The 23,507-nt window shown below is 43.7% G+C and overlaps 1 protein-coding gene across 1 annotated transcript in view; it reads left to right on the top strand.

The window, feature by feature from the left end:
- Positions 1 to 2,502: 2,502 nt before the first annotated feature.
- VWC2L (von Willebrand factor C domain containing protein 2-like) overlaps positions 2,503 to 23,507 on the top strand; it is a 52,776-nt gene continuing 31,771 nt past the window's right edge. The window contains exons 1-2 of the mRNA XM_009329641.1: positions 2,503 to 2,913; positions 21,238 to 21,367. Coding sequence (XP_009327916.1) covers positions 2,503 to 2,913; positions 21,238 to 21,367 — 541 coding nt within the window. The remainder of the gene's footprint in view (positions 2,914 to 21,237; positions 21,368 to 23,507) is intronic.

Genomic DNA, 23,507 nt, shown 5'->3' with positions numbered 1-23,507 from the left:
AGGAAATCCAGCCCAAGTTCGCCGCGATGACTGTGCTGCTGGCATCGGGGTTTCTCCGCGGCATCCCTGCCTCTGGACCGCCTCGCCGCTGCTCGCTTTGAATCCTGAACACTGGGTTAAAGCTTAATTCTCATGTTGTGGTTGCTGGGCTGCCGCTTTCCTGTGTTTTGCGATGGGAGGTGGAGGAAAAGGGATTGTCCGTGAGTCAACACTGAAAATGTGATTAGGAGGAACTGCTTTCACTAATCTGTTTCTAACCTTTTAGTCCATGTTGGCCTGTGACCCCTTTCAGCTTTCAGACTGAGCCTGATTAGGTAAGTGTAAATTATTCACTTGGGGTGAGGGAAGGCGGATGGAAACGTTTTACTCAGAGACTTACCTATGATCCTGGCCTCTCTCATGATGAGAAATGATGAGAAAGTTCATCTGTAAACTAATTCTGAGCTGAGCAGCATTTGTTTACTTGTTGAAATCTGTCCGTGCAAGACGTCTGCAGTCTGTCTGATTTCCAGGATTGCCACTGAGCCGAGTGCTCGTGAGTTGCTGTGGGACATCTCAGATGACTACAGACTGTAGCAAAATACAGTCGTCTTATTTATGATCTTCGGAGAACTTTTTTTTTTTAATTTGGAGAGCTTCCTCATCAAACTTTAACAAATTCTCTTGATTGTTTCACATTTCTTCAGACATGAATTACTTCATTTGCTTCTGCTTTTTTTTTCCCCCTAAATGCCCACCAATCTGCAATATTGCAACCTACCTGTAGCATTTAGGTGGGCAAGATTCTCTGCTCTGTAGATCTGTAAAGCAGCCCTATCTGCATGAATCACCCGATTCCCAAACAACATGTTACAATAGGTATTGCTGATAGTAGTAACACGGTGCGTAGTCCTTGCGATGGAAGCATAGCTAGTACTTCAATTAAGAAGATATCTTTTGAATTTGATAAAGCCTGTGTAATATCCGGTGTCTCCCTCTGTTGTGGCTTTGGGAAAACTGCTTTGTCAACAGGATCCCTTAGCTGCTTTTCTAGGATTAAAGCTTTCTCCTCCTGCTGCTGCTTTTGTGCTGCAATTAAGGGAGAATTAATTGCTGAACATCTGCAGTCCACCTAAAATCCCAATACATAAAAAATACCTCCCGGGGTGGGGGGCGGGGGGGGGGGGGGAGTACATGTTTGCCTGTGTGTGTAGGTTAATGCATGTTTGTATATACTGTGTGTCTCTGTGTGTGCATGCTATGGGAACGGAGGAAGAGAAGGAGTGCACACACATCCAAACAGTCCATTTCTGGTATGTGCCAGCAACTACCTCCACTGTTCTCAATCCATGTAATGCTGATATTTCATCTAATTTAAAAGTTTCCTGTAATACTTCGCCCAATTCTCTTAAGAGAGGTCAGAAACCATTTTGCTGCTGGGGTTGCACTGGCTGTTGGCTGGTGTGCTGGCAGGACGGTGTGTGGGTGGCAGTGATGTGGCACCGCAGGCAGCCAATAGCACACCCAAGACACACACACGGAGCCTTCGCCTGGAACTGACTCTCCTGGGGGCAGTGCAAAGCTCCTCTCCCTCGCTGGGTCTGTCCTCTGCTCGACTGCTTAAGCAGAGCTCTCCAAAGGTCGGGCCATGCTGCATCGCTCCCAAAGTTTTAGAAAGGCTCCAGCTTAATCAGAGAAACCCATTTCAGGAGCTCCATGCATCACACAGGCATTTAACATCCTGCTCTCTGCGTTTCTCTCTGGGAATTACTGAAATGCTGAATAATGGAGAAGATGAATTACATCTTTGCTTCTGTCGGGATTATACGGACCTGCTGCAGGCTGGGCTGTATTGGTAGCCCAGGTAGTCCCTCTTCCTCTTCAGAAATGCCATATAAAAGATTCTGTACTATTCCAGCTCATACAGACCAAGTATAACCCAGCACTACCTTTCATATTGGACACAGATCTACTTACAGATTATGCTTATCTCATTTTTCAATTCAGGTTTTCCACCTCAGTTTAACGAAGTGGTCTGTGCACCGTACGTAGCACAGAGGGACAGTGGCTACAGCAGGAGGTTAAGACCATGCTTAAACTTGGGTTCAAGTCCCTCTGAGCTGCCCATCACCATGTGATTTCAGGCAGCTAGTTTAACTTCTGGTGCATCAGAAAACTCAACTGCACAAATGAGGAAAGTAAAAATCAGATGATTCTGTGAGCCACCATTGCTACAGAGATGTTTGGTGGGCATATGCTTGCAGGCACGTGTCTAATTTTTGTATTTCATATGCTTTATTCTCTTTAACAATAATTGAGAAAAGGCTTAATTCAAATGAAACGGTAATAGTTATCTGTGCAGTTTGAAAGCACTGATTTATTCTTGGGTGCTGGTTGAAGGTATGGCCTTTATAAGTCAATATTCCTTAGAATTTTGAGTTTGTTCTCACTTAAAAATATTTGTTTTCAGACAACACTGGTCTCCCTATGGAAGCAGCTGTTTCTATCTGGCATTGAGATCCCATGGAGAAGCTGAGGAGGGGGATGGCTCTTCATATCCATGAAGCCTGGATACTTCTGTTTGTAATCCCTGCTTTGGTCTCTCCAGCTGCCATCAATCATGAAGACTATCCTGCCGATGAAGGGGACCAGACGTCCAGTAATGACAATCTGATATTTGATGACTACCGAGGGAAGGGCTGTGTGGATGACAGTGGCTTTGTGTACAAACTGGGAGAACGTTTTTTCCCGGGACATTCCAACTGTCCCTGTGTCTGTACTGAGGATGGACCTGTTTGCGATCAACCAGAATGCCCTAAAATCCACCCAAAGTGTACAAAAGTGGAACACAATGGATGCTGTCCAGAATGCAAAGAAGTGAAAAACTTTTGTGAATATCATGGGAAAAATTACAAAATCTTGGAGGAATTTAAGGTATGAAACTCTTTCATCGGTATTTAATATTAGTGTGCTATAGGAATTGTATTTCTTTTGGGGACTCTCAAAGGCACTCAGTATTTTCTCACTGCTGTTAATTGGTGCTAAAGCTGAAGACCCTTTTAGCTTTGATGCAGGTCTGGCTAATGCAGAAGCTGCCACCTCCTCCCTCACGTGCACCAAGTGAGGGCCAATGGTCAGTGAAAAGTCCCCGTGTGAAATGCCAGCCCTCTGAATCTGCTACTCCAGACAAACTCCTTCTTTGCTCATAGCATGAGTCAGGTTGTACTACCAACGGTGTCTGTAAAAATGGTGGTAGACCAATACTGAGTGCTTTTTAAGAACGTCTTTTCTAATTTGGATAGCAAAAATTGATGGCATGGTACTGAGAGTTGTTACTCATAACTGTATGAGAATGCAAGTAATAGTATTTTCATTTCAACTGTGATAAGGCTGTCTAGAAAGGCAGAAAATTAATTTCTAGGCAGATGACCATCTTAAATAATGGGAAGTATGGGGTTTAATTGCAATGGTTGAGTTCCTATTAGGAATGTTGTAAAGAAATTCTTCTGGACTATACCTTAAAAATAAGGCCACATTTTCAAAAAACATTACCCTTTGCACAACCTGCATCTCTCATTCTAATGAGGTTGATTGCATGTTTTCAATTCTGCTAAGGAAAATAGCATTTTACAATGAAGAACAGGGTCTGCAAAGGCAATACACGAGTTTGTTCTCCCAGGTCACATGGCTTTAAGATTCATACCTCCATATTTAATGACAGCCTATAACTCTTCGTGGCTGTATGCCCAATCTCATTATACACTTGCCATTTTCTTTTCTGACAATGAAAATACTCCCATATAGGTCTGTGTACTTCACAAGTTCTCGGTAACATAGATCACAATTTCCTTTTTCCCAGATACTGTCATTTTCAGTGAAGGTAGTATTTAGTTCCTTTCTTATATCACATATGGTTTATGTTCATCTTTTTCTGTCCATCTGTAACTGCAACCACTCAGTATGGGCGAGTCAGTTTAATGTCATAGTCACAAGGCAAAACAAACATATAAGGAACATCTCCTTGAGGGCCATCCTGATCAATCTGTTCTCTGCTTTGCTTTGCTGAGGAATGTGAAGATGCTGATTTTGTGAACTGCTTAAATAACAGTTTCTTCTTGCCATAGGAAGGCCTAACCCAACTTCATCCCACAAGCATGCTTCAGTGGTCCCACGTTGACTGCTGCGTTGTCAGGTGATGAAGTGTCCCACCTAGGTGTAATTTTGCCACATGGTCAGGTCCTTATGTGGAAGTTATAAGGAGTCTTTTTGGAGAGATTTCAGTAGGAGAATAATGAGATGGATCTTCTCACTAAAGTATCTTTTGCATGTGAATGAAATACAAAAGTACTAATCACTTTTCCTGAAAGAAATAGTTGCACTCTGATAACGGATTAAAGGATAGAGAAACAGAATTTAGGGGAGAAAGGCTATTAGAGGGAGTTAGAGCTATCTGGTTCAATGTTCGCTGTGTTCAAAAAATGTGGGGCGTTGTGTGGAAAGCAAAGTTCCAGTATCCTCTGAGAAACACAAAGTAAATGGTGGCACGCCACTCTCGCACACAGTAACCTTCAGTCCAGGACTAATGTGAGATCCTTCAGACTTAGTTTAGTTGACAGTCAAGCTTTTGTCCTGGAGCTGTATTTTGCTGAGAGCTTGATACCTTGTGGAATAGAGCAGAAAAAAAGATTTTTTTGAAATCTATGTGTTTACCTAGAATAAATGGTGACACTCTTTTTTTTCCTCTAAGTAGTGGAAGAAATTCAGGCAATAGAAGATTACTGTGCACTTCCAGGGGTGTTTTGGGGGGAAAAAAAGGAGCGCCCATGAACTATGAGTTTATAAATGCTATAGGAAAGGCAGAACTTCAGGATGCAGGAAACTGCTACTATGAAGTGAAATCTTGACTTCATTGAAGCATCAGAGCATTTTACTATTTACTTCAACTGAACAAAGATTTTATCTGCTATCTCCACAGAAGAAATTCTGAGCAGTCCAGAACTTTTGTAGGCTCTGAGCTCTGTTCATCCCTCGTCTTGTTAAATTCATAAGGTCTGCAAACTTTCTCAAGCCCATTCCACACACATTGAAGTCTGTCTTTGCCAAAGAGGAGAGGCATTCTCCAGTTAATTCTGACTCAAAATCAGACTGCTTTCAATGGAAACGGAGGCACTGTTTTATGTGGGCTCGTAACCCTTTTACCCACTTGATTTACTTTTGCTAATATGTAGATTCCAAATCATCATCCGTAGAAGTGCTCGTCACTGCTTGGTTACAGCTGAAATTAGCCTCCATTTAAAAATGTTTTGCAAGTGTGTGTCTGTGTGTGTGCACACAAACATTCATACTTGCTCCCTAGTAGTATTACCAGGACTGACTCATCTTGTAGAAATTTCAACTGCCTGATCTTTTCCAAATTAGGATTTTTTTTTTCTCTAGGAAATTTTTTTCTCTAGGATATCAAAATCTGTGAGAGTTTTCCATTTGGGAGAATTTTCCTGTCTTGTTTCTAGGTTTCTGTTTAGGTTTGGGGTGAGAAATCCAAATGTGATTTAATCTTTTGTTTTCTTACCACTGACAGTAACCGTGACTATCTCAGGGTAAAGGAGTAGTTATAAAGACCCATTTCTTGAATATTTACCTTTCTTCTAGTGAACTGATCTTGTAACTCTAATTTTTTTCACTCATAACAATCATAAGCGCAAAATATAAACATGACAACAAGCCGTCTAGCTAAGACAGCTGTCCAAATGTTTATGCTTGTGCCCCTAAGTCGTTAACATGTACAAATGAAATGCTGAACTGAAGTTCAATTGCAAATCTAAACCCATTAGTAGTTTTTCTTGTATCCTTTTGTAAAACCTTGTGTCCCTGACAGATGGTTTAGTAACCCCATGTAGCATCTTCATAACTCTATTATGGGTCCTGGGAGATCTTTGTGGGTTTCGAGGCCCCAGCTGCCCATACGGAGCCTGCCTCATCCCCTTGGTTTGCCTGGGACTTATCCCCAACTTCGGCTGAGGCTGCGGTTCCACCTGGAAACCCTCGCAGAAAAGGTCAGTGCAATCTCCCTAATGTGCAACAAGATCCGACTCAAACATGTTTAATATGTAGATTGCTGCCTGGTGTTCAGGATTTTGACTCCTGTGGAGCAGTGCGCAAGAGAAGGGGAAGGTCTGGTGGTTTTTACTGGGATCCCTCTATCTCTTTCCCAACCTCATTTTCCACTTCTCTCCTTGTCATTCTCAAATCTGGTCTCTCAGGTCTCCTCCGGTCCCTCTCAGAGGCGAACGCAGGGTGATGGGCAGCTGCAGTGGCTGCAGGGAAGGTGTGAAGGATGCTGCCAGTCTCAGGCAGTGTCTCTTTTCTCCAGAGAGGTCTGGCGGGGACTCTCGGGGTCGCTTAGCAGCTTGCTTTTTCTCCCACATATCAGCCGTGTTTTGATTTCAGTCCAGGAGGTTAAGGTCCGAGTCCCAGGTGCTCCGTGCTTGCCTGTACTAGCAGAGCTCTTTCAGGAGGTCGTTAACCCTCCCCTTTCTTCCCAGAGAGAGAAAACAAGCAAATAACAACTCAGACAGCAGTCTCGGTTATTGTAAATACACATGGTTGTGTTTTAAATGAATGTTCCCAGACAGCAGCTTATGTAAACTTAAGGAGACAGTGTATCACCAGCATGATGGATGTTCATTGGCAGCTTATGGAGAAATCGTACAAATGTCAGTGAGACAACTTCCTAAGTGCTGCTTAGTTTTTACTCTCCTGCATAACTTGCTGACAGAGAAGCACATGCCTACCCGCATTTAAGAAACGCAATTTATGGCATTATTTAAGGTACATTTGTAGCCACGGTGAGGACCCTTTTGAAAATTATTAGGTTGTCAGTTTGAAAAGTCCATAATCACTTGAGAACTTCCTAGATCTCTCATCACCCAATATTGGCATATCCAGAATAACCTTCTATGGACCTATATGAATATGTAGCAAAATACCATTGCTGGGAAATGGATGATCGGTTCACAAGAGACTGTCAAGCTGACATCTTGAAATGTTCTCTTCATTTTAGACCCTACAGGCAGGAACTGCTCCCCGTCCCTGCCAGAGAGCGAGTGCCGGGGACATGGTTTTCGGTGGCATGGTGCCATCCTTCTCAAAGTCAATGGCAGAAATTTTCTAGCCACAGGCATTCAAATATCTCCATTTGCCTGGCAGGACATTGGGTGAGTTATCTTTTGGGTGGGAACACAAGAGGTTTTGGCATCACAACTTGGCCTTCCTGGTAATATTCATGCCAAAAGAGCACCTTCAACCTGCAGTTGTGAACTTGAGCTTGCAAACAGCTCTGAACATCAAGGACGTTTCTTGGGTGCTCTTCAGTGGCCGCCCTACTTTCTGCCAAGCAGAGCTGCAATTTCTTCCAGCCATTGGCTCTGCCAGTACGTAACCTCTGCTGCTGCTTTTCATCTGCCTGCCCTTTCCAGTGACTTCACCTCCTTGTTCTCTCCCCTTCCACTTTCACTGCTCCCCTCCCAAACCTATCCTTGCTCAGAAAGTCCCTAGCTGATGCCCAAATGTGTGTCCCTTGCAGCAAGCACAAGTGTAGAGAGATGAGAGAACAGCCCATTGCCCCTGGGCAGGCCTCCACACTGTGGGGGAAAAAAAATGGGAGAGGAGAAATTTTAGTTTCATTCTTGGGAGATTTTTCTCCACTGACTTGGAAAGAGGCAGGATTTCACTGCTGGAGTTCTACTTTATTTTTCTTTCCCATGTTTCCTGCCACTATATCTTAAGTTCATTGCATTGTTTTGTCCACAAATCATCTGTAATCCTTCAGCTAGGGCTTCTGTATCTCGCTGACTTTATGTCTTCTTGAGCAGCACTTTGCACAGTAGGGATCACAGCTCTAACAGGGATCTTCGGGGTATAATCAGAATCCAAAATAAATGAGTGACTATATAAGCACAGCATTATCATATACTAATTCTCAGCTCATTATGGAAACCTTTACTTCGGAATAGTGGCACCTCCTTCTCCTTTGTTAATGCTCTTTAAAAATGTTTTATTAATGCAATTATCTCAATATAACTTAACAAAATAAGACCTCTCATCAAAAGGCATTAGCACATGCAGGAATGTATTCAGCTGCTATCCCAGCATCTCTCACTCCCTGAAATGCAGTGTGTTCATTCTGCCACTGGAGAAAAGGAGACAATGAAACCAAAAAGTGATTCCCCACCCCCAAAACCATGCCAGAAATAGAAATTAAGTGGTGCAAACTACAGCCTTGCTCTGACCTCTAGTTACCCAGGCTGGGAGTGCAACCTTATCAAATATGAACGAAATACTTGGGACGTTCCCGGAGCATTACCGACGGGATGATGCTGGTAGGTGAAAAACAAGAGTTTGTTGCAGCCCTGGGTTGAAAGAGAAGGTGAGAGGGAGAAGTGTGCAACCATGCGGTGCCTGGGGTGGTGCAGTGGGCTGCTCTGAGAGTCCCTCAGCCCTGCCCCAGGTGTATTGAACTGTCCAGCTGCAGGTTTGGACTAGGGATGGTGTGATTTTTATCAGCATGAGAGAACAGAGATATGACACCTTAAATCTGAGGAGCTTCATTAGGCCACTAGAAAAACAAAGTGGGGAGAAAAGGAAGGTTGTTTACTGAGCTTCTCTATAATATGTGTTCAGTTTCCTGGTGAATCCTGGAAGGAACTCAAATCATGGGAAGCTAATCATCGCAAGAACAAGCATTATTAAAACCTTTCAGTAGTATACTAACCAGTCATCCAAATCACTAGTAGTTTTTAGATCTTTGCTCGTAAATTACAGGAAACTGATTACTAACCCAAGCCAGCACGGGGCCCCAATTTTAATATTGGCATTTTTCTCTCCAAGATATGTGCAGCAGGTTTTTTTTCTACTATGACTCAAACAAATGGGGCTTTTTTTTTCTTCTTCTTGTGTGTTCTGCAATTTCACATACAGCTAGAAAATCATAATACAAAAGAAATTTCAATAACGTGCCTGTGCTTTAATAAAAGGAGCCATGAAAAATGCCAGCTGTGAAGATAGCATACAGCCATTGAAATCAGACAGGGGAAACAGAACATCAGTCAGATGGAAAAGTATGATTTATTATCTCCCTCCTGGCAAAATTACAGTGACAATGTCTATGCAAAGGAATCTGAAATTACTGACTTACTGTATTTCTGTCATAATTTGTACCAAGAAAACATACTAAAATAGATAGGCATGTCACATATTGATCTATAGTGATACCTATTTTTTAAATTACGTTATGTACTTAGCTACTGATTCTATAATATATATATTACATTATGCACAAGTATATTATTACAATAGCTGAAAGAAGATGGGCTGTATTCAGAATTTGGCTACAAAAAATCCACGCTGTTGTTTTCCCCAGATCACAGTAATACATGGAGGCCCCAAAAAGCTCAGAGCTCAGTGACGCCGGCTCCGCTACAGACATACTCTCTCAAAACTCCCCATTGAAATAAATGAAACCCAAACCACAAGAATCAGCATGATTCAAAATGACCAGGAATTAAGCACAAGCCCCCTTGTTTTAATCACAGTGCACTGGTGCGGGAGCGCAGTGCAGAATTTAGCCTGTACGTGCAAGCCCAAGGGATTGGTATTTTTCCAGTAAACATGACACAGGAATGCACGCGCCCAACATTTGTACCGCCAAAGCTGTGACTGGGCTTTCAGATATTTGCTCCAGGAAATAGTCCATCGGCTCTGCTTGCTTCCAGATTTGGGGGCTGTCCAGAGAGCTACTGAAGGAGAGGAGATACCTCTGCATAGCCAGAGAAGAGGCTCTGACACTTCCTCTCCCCACCATTGCTGCTGGAGCTGCGCTGTTAAGAAAATGGGATGTGTAGTATATACAACTGTTACCGTCTCCTTCCAAGAGTGGTAAAATCAAGTCTGAGGCATTATTATCGTGCCAGACAATGCTCAGTGAGGCCAAGGAGAGAAGCGCTCATCCCTTGGCTCTCCCACGCTGTGTCCATCTCTGTCACCCAAGATGTTTCTGTAAGGGTGGTGAGCATGAAGTCCTCAAGTTGTCAGCTTGTGAAGAAGGATGTTGTCCATAGAAGTGTTGACAGATCACTGGCGAGAAGTTTTTTACACAACTGTTTCCTACCAGAGCGAGAGGAAGTGCAGGTGTGTGTTGCTACTGGAATGTAGCAGAATTGTGTTCATTAAAAATAATGCTCAATTAGCTAATTATCCTAGTTATTGTTTTTAAGACTGTAATTAGATAAGTCATGTAATGACAATGCTCAGTCTAGTTGCAAAATAAAAATACAGGTAGCTTTAGGCTTCCTTACTCTTTGTTCTATGGTACAGTTCAGAAGTAATTCTTTGGGTATTATAATAAAATCGGTATGCTTGGAGGAGCATTAGGGTTTGAAGCAGGTCCTTGAAGCAGACTCTCTCAGTCTGTCACCTGTGGTCATCCCAGGCAGGAAAAGCTTTCTGACTGAGGGTTAACCCAGTGTGCTCCCTGTGTTAGCAGACCCCAGTGTATTCTCTCATCACAGATAACCTAAGCAAACCCATTTTCATTTCACATCCTTCCCAGCTTGTGCTCGTCCCAAATGTGATAACGTCCCCTGAGGGCCGGAAACCTCCCGGACCCTGCTGGCTTCTCTCCTGAGGGTTTAAGCAATGGCAACTGGATACAAGGGGCAGACAGGAGAATTCGGAAAATGCCTTCTCCATAGTGCCAGCTAGTAAAGAGCTGCTTTATTCTGTGGGGCAGGTGGGGCAGGTTCTCCACTGCTATGAACTGCTGCAGCTCCATGGATCACAGGTGGCCCATTGGGATGTTACACTGGTGTAAAGTTCGGTACCAGTTAGATACTCTGTGGAGTTGGCATGATGCTGACCTGAGATAAGGATTTGCCTGAGGAAGCTCTCATGAAGCCTAATCCGCTTTGCCAGCTGCCAGAAAGTAAAAGTTAGGCTAGGCTATCAAAAAAGTACAGATAATGGAGAACGAGAGAGAAAAAGCAACCAGGAACAAGTCAGTATGTGGTATGATGTGTTTGCCCCTCTCACACCTCTCAACATGCAATGAAAACAGGACTGATGTCAAAGGCCAGGAGCAAAGGAAACCAAAACCACAGCAAACCCAAGCAGGCATGTGATGTTAACCCACTGGTACAACCACAACTCACTGCTTGGCAGGACAAGGTTTTGAAGCAGGGCCTGAAGACAGTGAAAGAGAAGGGGATGTGCGTGTAAATGTAATTGTGGGTGCTCAGCACCCTTGAGCTCCTGTACCCTCAGCAATGTAAAGGAAAAAAGAAAGCCAGCTCCTAACCACTCCTTGGACGTAGACTTGGGTTCAGCCAACGTGTCTTTCCTTGGGAGGAGAAAAAGGCGATACAGCAACAGAGCGTATTAATGGAGATCACTAATGAGCTCTTGTCTCCAGCTCCGACGCTACAGGGAATCCTGAGCTTGGCAGAGGTGAGGAAGAGCAAAGCATTCAGGAAGGAGCTACTCCTTTGGGGGGAGGGAGGGAGCATACTGGTGTGCCAGTGGGACACAGGAGCTCCCACTGCAGTACCAGGGGGGTGGGACCGGCTTCCCTTAGGACACGAGGTGCAAAACTCTGCAAAATGCTGAGTCTGAGGGTGATACAGCGCTGAAATCTGCAGTGTGGGACCTACAGCAAGAGAAGCTCACACCTTCCCTTGACTGCCACGACCCAGCCAGGAGTCACCCACCAGGATGATTATTTCCAGCTACCTGAGCTGTGTGGGGACGTGGAGCTTGTCTTCAGACAAAGCAGACTGACTCCAAAGATTGCATTCAGTTTGGCCAAATAGCCATCATCCGGGTATCTTGTGAGTAAAAGGGTCACAGGGCCAAATCCATCACTGGTGTAAAACTATCTGGCCTGTACTGTGGCTGTGGAAAGTGCATCTGACAATCCAGACAGAAAACTGCAGGAGAAGGAACGGGACCAAGATCCAAACCTCCTCCCCAGTGATGGCTGGTTATGTTATACCTACCTCCTTAATACAAATTCAGTATTTTATCAGTACATAGAGCTGATCTCGCCACCTTCTCCCACCTTTCAGTGTGAATGAAGGAGGAAACAGCAGATTCAGATATAGGGAAAACACATGTAAAAGGGATCACCTTTCTGACCAGGTCCTTGGTTCCTTTCTCCCTGCCCCAGGAGGCTTTCTCCTAGATGAGGCTCCTTCATTGCAAGAGCCTACAGGGAGGGAATGGAGAGCAGGAAGCTGCCAGCTGGGCTCGCTTTCCCTATTGATATTAAAAGGAGCTTAAAAAACGTGAAGCACATAAAAACATTTTGTCTGTGTCCGAACAGGGCTGCGCGTCGCATGTTGGAGCCACAGTCCCATCTGTCGTATCTGTAACCTTTCAAAAGGAGTCCTGTTCCCTGTGCACTGGGCATGTCTGAACTAAAAAACTATTGTAATAGAGTCATAAAAATTATCACCAAAGTAATAGAGACCTCCAGTCCCCTCAGCCCCAGGGTAGGTGAGGTGCAACTATTGTAAGGAATAAAATGAGACATACATCAAATAAAAGAGAGCGTTCTTCCAAAAAAAAGTGCAGAGTCACGTTGGTATGGAAAGCTCCACTGCTGCTCTCAGGGGAGAGAAACAACCATGAGACTGCAGATACGCATCTCCTGTGCAAAAAGGGCCAGGGCTGGGCTCAAGGTTGTCTCTCTCTCACCAGCTCATGGAGGAGTCACTCTCCAGACCCCAATGTGGTTCCAGGAGCCTTTTAAACCCATCAAGTTGTGTGGCACATAGCAAATATATGAGTACAAAGCTCTTAATGCCATCACAATCCTGAATCATCAGATGTGGGCCCAGGATGCCCATGGTGAGGCACATCTTCTGTGCTTCTCTCCCTCACCTGGCTTACCGATCTATAGTAGCTCCCCAGGAATTTTTACAAAAGGGTGGCAAGGATAATATTGTTTCCAGGTATGGACAGGCGTGGTCTGAGGCTGAGGGGAGGAGAGGTATACATGACCTGGGGGGATTACAGCATCTTTATGCCTTTCCATCTCCAGAATCCAAGCCTGGTCACCAGCCTGCTGGAAAGACTCTTGTAGCTGTGAATAGACAGGCAGCAGTTAGGGGTAACTAAGATCGAGCTTTGGTTGGAGAGCTGCAGCATGTGTAGGCTAAGAAAATAGGCAAGTCATCTTCAACCTCCTTGTGATGGGGCTGCTTTGAGTATAGGATGGAGTCAGCATTTATAGAAAATGTTTTCAGTAATGTATTTGTGTCTCTCTTGTCCTTTCAGTTGTGTGAGAAATTTGTCATTTCATTTCAGTCTTACATTAGTAATGCTTCTGTGCGTGTTGGGGGCTCCCTTAGAAATACAGGATCTCAGCATTCACTTCTGCTGCTTCTTGGAAGCCAGCTCCTTGTTTTAGCCGATCTGCAGTATGGTGCAAGCATTTTTCAATTTTTGGATGGCACAGTTCATTTGTATTGCTAGTGCTCTATATAAGTAGGATACAGCTCCAGTTTTTCACTGCAAATAAATTATCTAATGACTTCGTACTTTTTTGCTGTTGCAAAATCATTTGCAACCTGATGGCGTTTTCAGTGATTGTGCTCATCTAATAATCACTCACTGGATTGTTTATTTGAGCAACTTTCCACCTATGGAAAATCCAAGTCATTACGATTTCCGTAGTGTAATTGATACTGGGTCTCCACTAGCTGGGTGGATGATTTCTTTTTTGAATAAGTGGCAAAAAATGAGTGAAATTTTTGCTCCATGCAAGTGCTTGTATTAGCACACGCACACAAAAAGAGCCATTTACCAAACTTTTAACACCATTTAGACAGTTATTTATGCACTACTAATAGTAAAGGCAAAGTGAGCAGCCCAGAAGAGAAACAGGCTGATTTCAGTCTCACCTTCAGGTGGGACTCACTAGCTAGCTCGTTCTCCACAGTTTGGCACCTGCAAAATTTCTCAGTTGAAAGCTTTCTCTGAACTATCCTGCAATCTCCTGCTAATCTGCCTGAGATCACAGGCAATTTCAATAACAGTGAAAATGATTCTAATTTCGACTCCAGGAGTATCTTCGATGAATGCTATCCTGGTTTCTTTTTTATTCATCTCCCTTGGTTTATGACTTCCCACCTCAGCTGTAATGCGGAAACCGTTTTTGCCTCCGATTTTATTCATCAGGTCCTTTTTAACTTTCTTCCCTTTCTTGCTTCCTGCCAATAAATTCACCAACTGAAACTGTAGCTACAAAAATGATTTCCATCAGAATTGCCATTGTCCTTAGTGTCGTTAAAAGTTACAGCTATTCTTAAGATGTAAGTGCCCAATTTGACAGACTTCACTTTACGTTGCTCTGCTTTTCCTGCTGTGTTATCTGCATAGAGCAGGATGCTATCAGTCGAGCCTGTCTGAAGCGGGAGGCTGAATGTGATTATCCGTATGAGCGCTGGCGCCCACTCTCTTGAAAACTAAAAGATGGAGAGATTGGCAGCAGCGATGGTTTTCAGCTTTCCTTCCCTTGGAGTCCAGCACTTGCAGGGGACAGGACACATCCAGTCCTTCCCGGGGACATGTAGGCAGGAGGTGCATGTGGATACAGCTAGTGGATCCGAATCTAAGGCAAGGTACTGACAAACGTGTGCAGAAGTACCAGGTTAGATCCATTGCATTCAAAACCACCTTGACATCAGTAGAAATGGAGATGATGGCATCTCCTCCTTTTTAAGGGATTTCCACTTCTTTTTCTAACATGTTCTCAAAGGGGGAGAAAGCACTGCAACTCGATATTCAGTAAAACTACCATGGAAAGCATTTTTTCCCTTTGCAATATAATCTAGAAAAGGCATATACTTATGCACCATTTCCTTTTTGGTGTTTAAAGAAAGTGGGAGCTAACATGCCTTATTAAGGCCTGCAGTGATATCAAGAGTCCTGGCATCTGCTCTGCATTTGCTCTGGTGTGATGGATCCTTGGGTTTCCATGGGGGTCAGAAAGCAAGCCCACTGGCTTAATTTCTTGGTTATATACCACTTCAAATTCCAGCCAACCAAGCAGATTCCTCCAGTCATTCTGCCCATTTTGTAAATATACCTATTTGACTGTGAAAAGCATCACAGGTCCCAGTAGCAAGTCTATTCAATTCGGTGGAAATACTTAGATTGTCTTCTACTAACTTGAATAGCCCCTGCATGATGATCAGTGTGTGTCTATTGTAACATGATTAGATGGTTGTAAACACTTAGATGAAGCTTTTTTATTTCCTTCCTCAAAACAAATATCAAGTATTTGTGATATAATAGTCGTAAAGTTTGTATTGCTCTGTAGTTGTTCGCTAGTAGCTGTGTGTAATTAACGAAGGGCTGTGGCGCAATAGTCAGACAGCACAAGGACATGGTCCTTGTGTGACCACTTCATAGGACCTTGTCAATGAGATGAAGTCTTTGAGTATGGGATTGTGGGACATTCTTGTAAAAATACCCTCTCCAAGCTTAGCTGGAGAGTGTAGGAAGGAGGGGGAAAAGAGCAGCCCAATAAATCCTGACAACTGGATCTCAGAACAGATGGGCAAATGCAAGAATTTGCAGTAGCTTTGAGCAGCCCGTATGCTAGCTCCAGCAAAGATGTAAACCTTCTTCCACGAGGCTGAAAACTTGGGTACGAAGAAAGTACCACGCAATTCAAAGTCTTTTCTTTGAAAGGTGAGGAGAGGTCCAAAGTCTCAGGAAGTGGCTGTGCTAAACACGCCTGGAGGAAATCAGGAGCTGGCATCTAAATTCATAGAGTAGGAAGTCTCAAGGAGTAACAGGTCTGTGTATAATCTGTTTTAATGATATAAGATCCACTGGCTCTTGAAATACTTAGGTGCCAAATAACACTTTGCTTTCAGAAGGCTGCTTGGAAAATGGGCACTGTTTTTCCAGAGGGGTATGAGCCGCAAACCCCAAGTCTGAGTGAAGCCAGCTGGATTAATCACAGCTGATCACAGGAGGCTGCAGCCTTAAAACTTGGTCTGAGATGTCTTCTGAGCTGGGTGACAGCCCCCATTTAGGACTGAAATGAGTGCGCTTAGAAACCACAGTTAGCCTGGTGAATGTGACAGCAGAGCAAAAACTGAGGAAAATTGCTTCTGATTGACAGAACAAACAGGTAAAGAAAAAGTATCAATCGGATGTCATCTTCAGAGTTTTTCGTTTGTCTTAGGTAAATCACTCCCTTTCCACCTCTCTGGAGATGTTTGTGTAGAAGCAGCTAAGTGTGATTGACAAGCAGACGTGTAGACAGAGAAATCCGTATTGGAGGCATGGAAGAGGAGGGCTGCAGTATAATGTTTTTTATATATATATATGCTTCTTCCATTCGCTCAAGGAGAATACTTACTACTCAGTAATAAGCTTTTGCAAGGCAATCTACATGTTATAGAAAAGTCTTTCACATATTTGGGGCAGCAGAGGGCTTAGGGTGCTGTAGTTGTGGACAAGGCATGAGTTAAGGGTGAAATACAGGTGAGGTTCAGTAAGTATTTGGGGCAAGAGAATTTCTATGACTAAATGAGATGGCTCAGATGCAGTAAAGCTTAGGTCTTGCAGAAGCTCCTTGCAAGATCTTTCCTAAAAACTTGAAGTTTTGTGTATTGGTTATTGTGTGATTTTACCAGCTGCCTTGGTCTAAAAAAAATTTGAATTGGATCTCTTCAGCTGTAGAGAAGCATAAAAGAGTAGATTTAGAGACTGAGTTTTGAATTCAATTTTCCGTTTTCTTTTCTCCACCTCTCCCTTAAGTTTGGGAAGAATTAGTATTTTAGGCTATTTTCCTGAAGAGTTGTTTGATCATGCGATCTCTTTCTGTCCACCAGTCCTTCTGGATGACTTGAGGGCTTGCTGGAGCCCTCAACTGTAGACCTCTCAGAGGTACAAAATTTCTGTGGTTTTATGAAACCTAGTAGCCAACTAAAGAAGGACCCACGTGGTGCCCAAGCCCGCAAGACAGGGAGCCCCTTATCACTGTGAGGAGTGCCTGGATGATGTTAGCAATCGTAACTCCTACATGTGCTGGCATTTGCTTCCAAAAAGAAGGTGAAAATGGTGGGAAGCTGGTGTGTACAGGAGTGAGAGTGAAGATTAGGAGATACAGTATCCACATCTTGTTTGGCTTCCCAATTTCCCCTGCTCAGGGTGTATCTTGTTTTTCATTCTGTTTCCTTTGCTGCCTTTTTAGTTTGTTTGTTCATATAATCTATCAAGTTTATCATTATGTGCTCATACACATAAAATCTTTATTAGCCATGCATATTCTCTATTCTCTGTTTTAATCTTCCTTCCCTCTTTCTTTGTTAACAAACTCTGCTGATTGTAGATGTTTCCCATTTGACAGCACCTGAGACTAAGGTTTTCCAGCCACACAACCAGATGAATGCTGGCTCCTTCCTCCGGCCGCCCCGCTGTGTGGGACGGGGCCATCCCCTGGTACAAGCAGGGAATGAACCTGCCCTCCCAGCCAAACCTGCGGTCACAGTCCTCCTTGAGATCAATAGTCCAGAAGAGAAATAGAAGTTAGGCCATGATCTTAGGTGTGGTTATAAACAGGGGTGTTTAGGGTCCACACCCTTGTGATTCTTTGGTCTCTTTGAAGCGGCTGGCCAAAGGAGAGGTGAATCAGCGTCAGTGCTGAGACTGAGAAGGTCCTTTGTGCTCTGTGTCCTACTTCATCTGTTCTCAAAAGCCCTTGAATGGTGGTTAGATGTTGGCCACGTCTGCTTCCCACCAACTTGGCTCAACTTGGCCCCTGCACTGGCAACAATATCAAAGAACGTATTTCTTCACTAGTTCTGAGGGTTAGCGCTCTCACCCCTGTCGTAAGTGAAAATTGGGTAAAAAGAATTTCAGGTGCTTTGCACTAGTTTTCCCAAGTCAAAATGCTGTACTGATACCTTCTATAAAAGGTCCCAGTTTGCTCCTCTGGTTTTAATGATAGGTCCATTTCTTAAAACATACCTTGAACAGTAAGGGACCATGCAGTTGTGTGGACATGTATCCATGTTATGGCTGGGCACCGTGAACATCCTTTCCTTTTGGACAATGGTGAGAAGAATGTTTCTGCACCAACATCTCTTGAAATCCGTCCTAACAAATCCTTCCCTAGAGAGTCTTCTAAGATTATTCAGCCTTGGACAGGTGGAGTGAATAAACCATCTTCTGGCCCAAGCCTTTGATGATCCTTTAATCTTAACACTTTTTCTAGAATATCAGTTTAAGAGACACAAGTAAAGCGTTTGCACTGTCCATGTGGGAATGGCATAGCCTCTGATTTGTGTCCTCTCTCCTTCGTACTTCAGAAACCCTCTATTTTTTCAACCTTGTTTTTCAGTAGGGATAAGAGTTTCTTTTCAGACACTGGTGTTAGCTGGTGTTTGAACTTCAGTGGCTACAAAAGTGTAAACCACCTCTCTTCCATGGGGGATAAATCTTTAAATTCAGATTCTGGGACTCGCAAAGATTGACAGAGCTGCCTTCTGGATCCTCTGAAACGCTCCTAATCATGAGCAGTACTTGCACTGGGACAGAGAGCAAGCGAAGCAGCAGCATGTGTGTGGGAACACCACTGACCACAAAAGAGTAACTGCTGTGATCTGGATAAAAATAAGAGCAAATGAGGTAGATGGAAGAGTCGGGAAACAAAACTTTGGGACATCTTTCACTGGTTCCCTGTTCTTCACTGGTTCCCAGTTTGTCATTTTGCCGCTTGGTCTACATAATGCCTATGTAAATAAATAGAGGACTTTTTTGGCCAATGTCCCATAGTTATTCCACAAAAAGGGTAGCTCCAGGGAAATTAATAGCAGGGATGCAGAGCACACAGACAACAGTAAAAAGATGCTCAATCAGCATGCTTGGGGCAAAGTCCTTTCGGAAAGGGCAGGGGTTTGCAAATCAGATCCCAAAGCACATCCCATGGGAGAAAGTACCTAGACATTCATAAAATAAGTGGACAGGAAGGCTGGAGTCACCCATGGAGGTAAGAGCCACAGTAAGGGGCACTGGCAAGAGAACAAAGTAGTCAGATAGAGGAAGATCCTAGAGGCAAGACCAGGTATCTTAAACGTGATAAGATGGGGAAGAGGAGGTGGCTGAGAAAAGTCTTGTCGTCCATGCCAAAGCAGTCTTTCCATTTGCTGGCTGCTCGTTCCTCATACTGCCCAGGTGTGCTTTCCTTCTTTAATCGTGTGCAGTTCTTCCTTCCTGAAAAGCTGCTTTCAGTGTCAAGCAACATTGTGGTTTATTACAGGGTCATTTTCAGGTTAGACCAACAACGCAAAAGCAAAAGATGTGTATGTCATGTCTCGTTTACTCAGTTGCAGAGTCGTTCAGGGGCATCTTCTGCTTGTGTTGATCATCTTTAAGCTGTTGACTGGGCTGCAGTCCATTGCAGCCACTGTAGTAGTTGAGGGGGACAAGTGAAAAGCCTCCACAAATCACAAGATCTAGTTCTACTGCTCCATATAATTAGCGATTAAAATGAGTAAAAACAAAGCAGCAATTTTCTTATTGATCCCTCAGCAAATAGTTCTGTCTATTCTCTTCTGTATTGTTTCTTCTTATTAAATAGCTTTGAATAAGCAATGTCAGTCAAATGAATATAGATTCCTGGTGCTTCAGACAGAAATCAAAGCAGGATTGAATGAGGAAAGATAATTAGAGAGAGGAATTCCACCTCCACAGACTTCTTCCCTTGCTCAAGGAGTGCTGATTTTATCTAAATTGCCAAAGCCATGAGCAAATGAGAGGTGATGGGAATTATAGACTGCAGACGCTGAGACAAAGCAAGGGGAGCTTTAATTAGTGCATTTTATGGTAGAAATGAATTTCCTGGGAATAAATTATTTGACTCAAGGCATATGGAGCTTCTTAGAGGTGAACTGAAAAGCTTTTTACCTGCCAGAACCAGGGCTCACAGATTGTATCTGTCTTGTAGAAATGAGTGACGCATCACTGGGGTCTGAAACACATGGGGATGACTCCTCCTTTCCTTTGTATCTCACTTTTTTTTTTAATATGGAGGAATTCCCATTGCTGCAGATTCCCACCAATGCAACAGAAAGCGGAATTTTTTCCAATACCCACATTTACTCGTTCAAGTGTTAGCGGTGGACCTACTGTTGCTGAGGAATTGGGAGTTACATATTGAACCTACAGGTACTGAAAGGAAGTTATTTTCCTTTCACATTCTCCTCTTATTCTCTCCTTTCTTAGCCCTGTTGTTGTCCTTTCATCGCACTTGCACACATATAAGGACACTGGGAACCTTAAAACACTGACCTTTCTATTTTTCAACAGATTTCCACAGCTTTTCAAAGGGTGAGACAGTGACAACTCTCTACGATTTGGAGGTAGATAGAGATTGCTGTTTGAATTGATGGAGCTGAAACGAAACCATTTAGCTGGGTGCCTTAATCCAGAACTCCCTGACGTCAGCAGAATTATTCAGGCTCTTAATTATTTACATATTCTGTGTGAGGCAGTTGCTTACAAACCTTGTCGAAACAGGCTGGAGTGGGGCCAGGACCAGACCTAACGGTTATGTTATGGGAGTGCTTACAGACCCCTGATACAGGTGCTGCACAAACACAGACTAAAAAGTTTTTGCCCCTCCAAGAACAACACTGTTTTCCTCTGCTCTGAAAAGCGGGAATGAAAGCATATCAAGAGGCTGGCGGCTGGACAGGCCACCCCAGCAGCACCTTTCCAACAGCTTGGGGTTTGCTGGCAGTGGTGGTCTACAAGAGCTATGAGTATGACCTGGAAATCACCCTGTCCTCCCTTCCTGGGAGGAACCACCACTCGTGAGCTTCCAAAAATCCTGTTCTGCTGCCGGCCAAGTGTGTAAGATAACAACAGATGAGTAGAGCAGAAGTACAAGCTAGTAGTTTCAGCTCAGCCTTTTTGATGAAGGGAGCTGAAGTCTGACAAAAGCTAAAAAACCCCGCACCCTCTCTGGGAAAACAAGTACCATACTCACTGGTTTTTTGCAATGTTCTAGTTGCCTATTTCAGATGTTGATATTTTGTCCTGTAGATTAATTTGTATTACCCATGATGAATGAATGCAGTCAAGAGGTATTAAACGCTGATGTGTTTATCTTATGGCAAGGTAGAAATGTTGCAAACTTGTGAGCTACAGGAGGAAATGGGCTAATTTTAGATTTGTTCCTAGCCCTCGCCATGCGAATGGTGTCGCTGCGAGCCCAGCAATGAAGTTCACTGTGTTGTAGCAGACTGCGCAGTTCCTGAGTGTGTCAACCCAGTCTATGAACCAGAACAGTGTTGTCCTGTCTGCAAAAATGGTAAGAAAGTACTGTATTGGCTTTAACAAAGAGATATAAAGGAAACATTTTATTAAAATGTTGTTACTGATGCATTGCCAGGAGGTTTGCTTCCATCGACACAGGCTGGCGTTGGGGCTGTTACTTCTCCTTGCATGTCGGCTTCAGTTACAAGGTGACAACTGTGAAAATTAAGGCTGCCCTTCATGGCCTGTGTCCTCTCATTGAAGCTGATGGGATTGCTGACTTCAGTAAGGTTTTATAGGATTAAGCGCTGATACTGGTGACAGTTGTTTGATATCTTTGCTTTTTTCTCATAATTAGTCTAACATGAAATCAAGTATATAAGAAAAGAGAGAGTCTTTGTCCCTAAATTAAGAAGCCAATGGTTATTACTTAAGACCAGGAGAAAACTCACCGAAATCAATGGCAAAACTCCCACTGGGGCCAGTAAGACGCCCACCAAGCCTGTAATGTTGTAGGTTGTGTGCTGGAGTCTGTGTGTGTAGTGTTGGCCCTCATTGTCCTGCTGCACCGATTTCATGAATTGGGAGCCGGATTTAGCAATACTTTCAAGAAAGGTTTTGGGATGACTGAAAGTACCTCTTTAGAAAAGAAATATGTTTCCAAGAAGGTCTCCCTGGTCTTGTACCGCAGCCTGTACGCACTTATGTCTCTGGAAAAGAACCTTTCTCCTAATGTAGATATGAAGACAGATTAAGAGGTGAGCTAGCTTCTCATAAAGCTCTTCATGGCTTTCTTAACATATAAGGAATGGCTTCCTAGACTCATCTTCCCATGTTTGGAATTCACTACCCATATATATTTCCTCTTACATACATCACCACTGCTGGATAAGAGTAATGATTGCTTTTGGATCTAAATGAAAATGTTTACAAAGAAATAACATTTTCAGCACATTTTCTGCTCTTTAGGACAGAGAAAAAGCAAACAGTTGGAAATGCAAAATATTTTTACTAAAGGAATTGGCAAAATTAAGACCGGTCTGGAAAATTGTACCAAAAATACTACTTGAAATCCTGAGGTTTATATTCAACCATGATTTTTACTCAAAAATATTTTAAAAGGTTTTCATTTAGAGTTTTATGTTTGTTGAAAAGCAGAAAATGTTCATAGGAAATTTCATTCGTTTGATGTTGATGATCTTCAGAGAAAAGATATGTTAACCAACTCTACCCACCACCTTTGCATATAGCCTGCTGCACTTCGGTATGGGGTTTCCCATCACACTCAGCAAGATTGATGTCTTGGGTTGATGACTGCGAGGGGTAACAGTGGCCATCGCCGTGCCTGTCACCGTAGCTCAGACTCATTTACACCTGAACGAATGCCGCTCATGTGTGTTTGGCCTCTGTGTTCCCATCGCTTATAGGGTACCATGCTGAATCCCCCTAATTTACAGTGACAACAATTGCCAATTCCTTCCCATCTGGTTCACATCACATGAATCCAAACCATGAGCATTGCTCAGGCTTCCCAGGAATGCAGACTCAAAGGTGGCTTCATACAGGTCCAGGAGCTGCTGGATTTCCCTACCAACCCTTCACCAGCATGACCATTTCCCCCAGTAACCAGACTCCCCCACTTCAGGGGTTGGTGGCTTTCTGTGTTGCAGTCCCCAGCATCCCTGGTGACTAGGAGTGGGCAGCATCTTTCTTCCAAAAACAGGCAGGGTGTCCAGATAACCAGGAGGAAAGGGAAAGAAGCAGCTCGTACTGATGGGAGTGAGGACAAGAGGACAGAAGGAAAATCAGCCACCTGCTGAAGGGGCTGCAGGGCACAGTGTAGTGACTGGGACCCTCAACTAGAAGCCAGGAGGCTTCCTCCATGGTTTTGCCAAATTTCTCCACTCCTCTCTTCACTCATCTGTTCCAGATACAAAGTTCTCTGAAACCTGTTTTAGGCAGGGAAGTATTTCTTACCATCCTCTTAAGAGCAGCTTACATGCCTTGGGGATCCTGGTCTCTGGGGCCAGGGAGACCGGGGCTTGCAGCACAGCTCTGAGCCAGTGGTGAATGAAGGGGAGAGGCGGTGCCGTGGTGTGGCTGTTCCTTGGGATCGAGGACCATATCTGCATGGGGGGTACTGTGGAAGGGAGCCCAAGCCCTCCTTGTGTTCCAGCCTGGCTTTAGGGCTTAGA

This window comes from Pygoscelis adeliae, unplaced genomic scaffold (assembly GCF_000699105.1).
Source record: "Pygoscelis adeliae isolate BGI_AS28 unplaced genomic scaffold, ASM69910v1 Scaffold7, whole genome shotgun sequence".
NCBI classification, from domain to species: Eukaryota; Metazoa; Chordata; class Aves; order Sphenisciformes; family Spheniscidae; genus Pygoscelis; species Pygoscelis adeliae.
The sequence above is the reverse complement of the archived record's forward strand: the minus strand, read 5'-3'. Positions and strand labels throughout refer to the sequence as shown.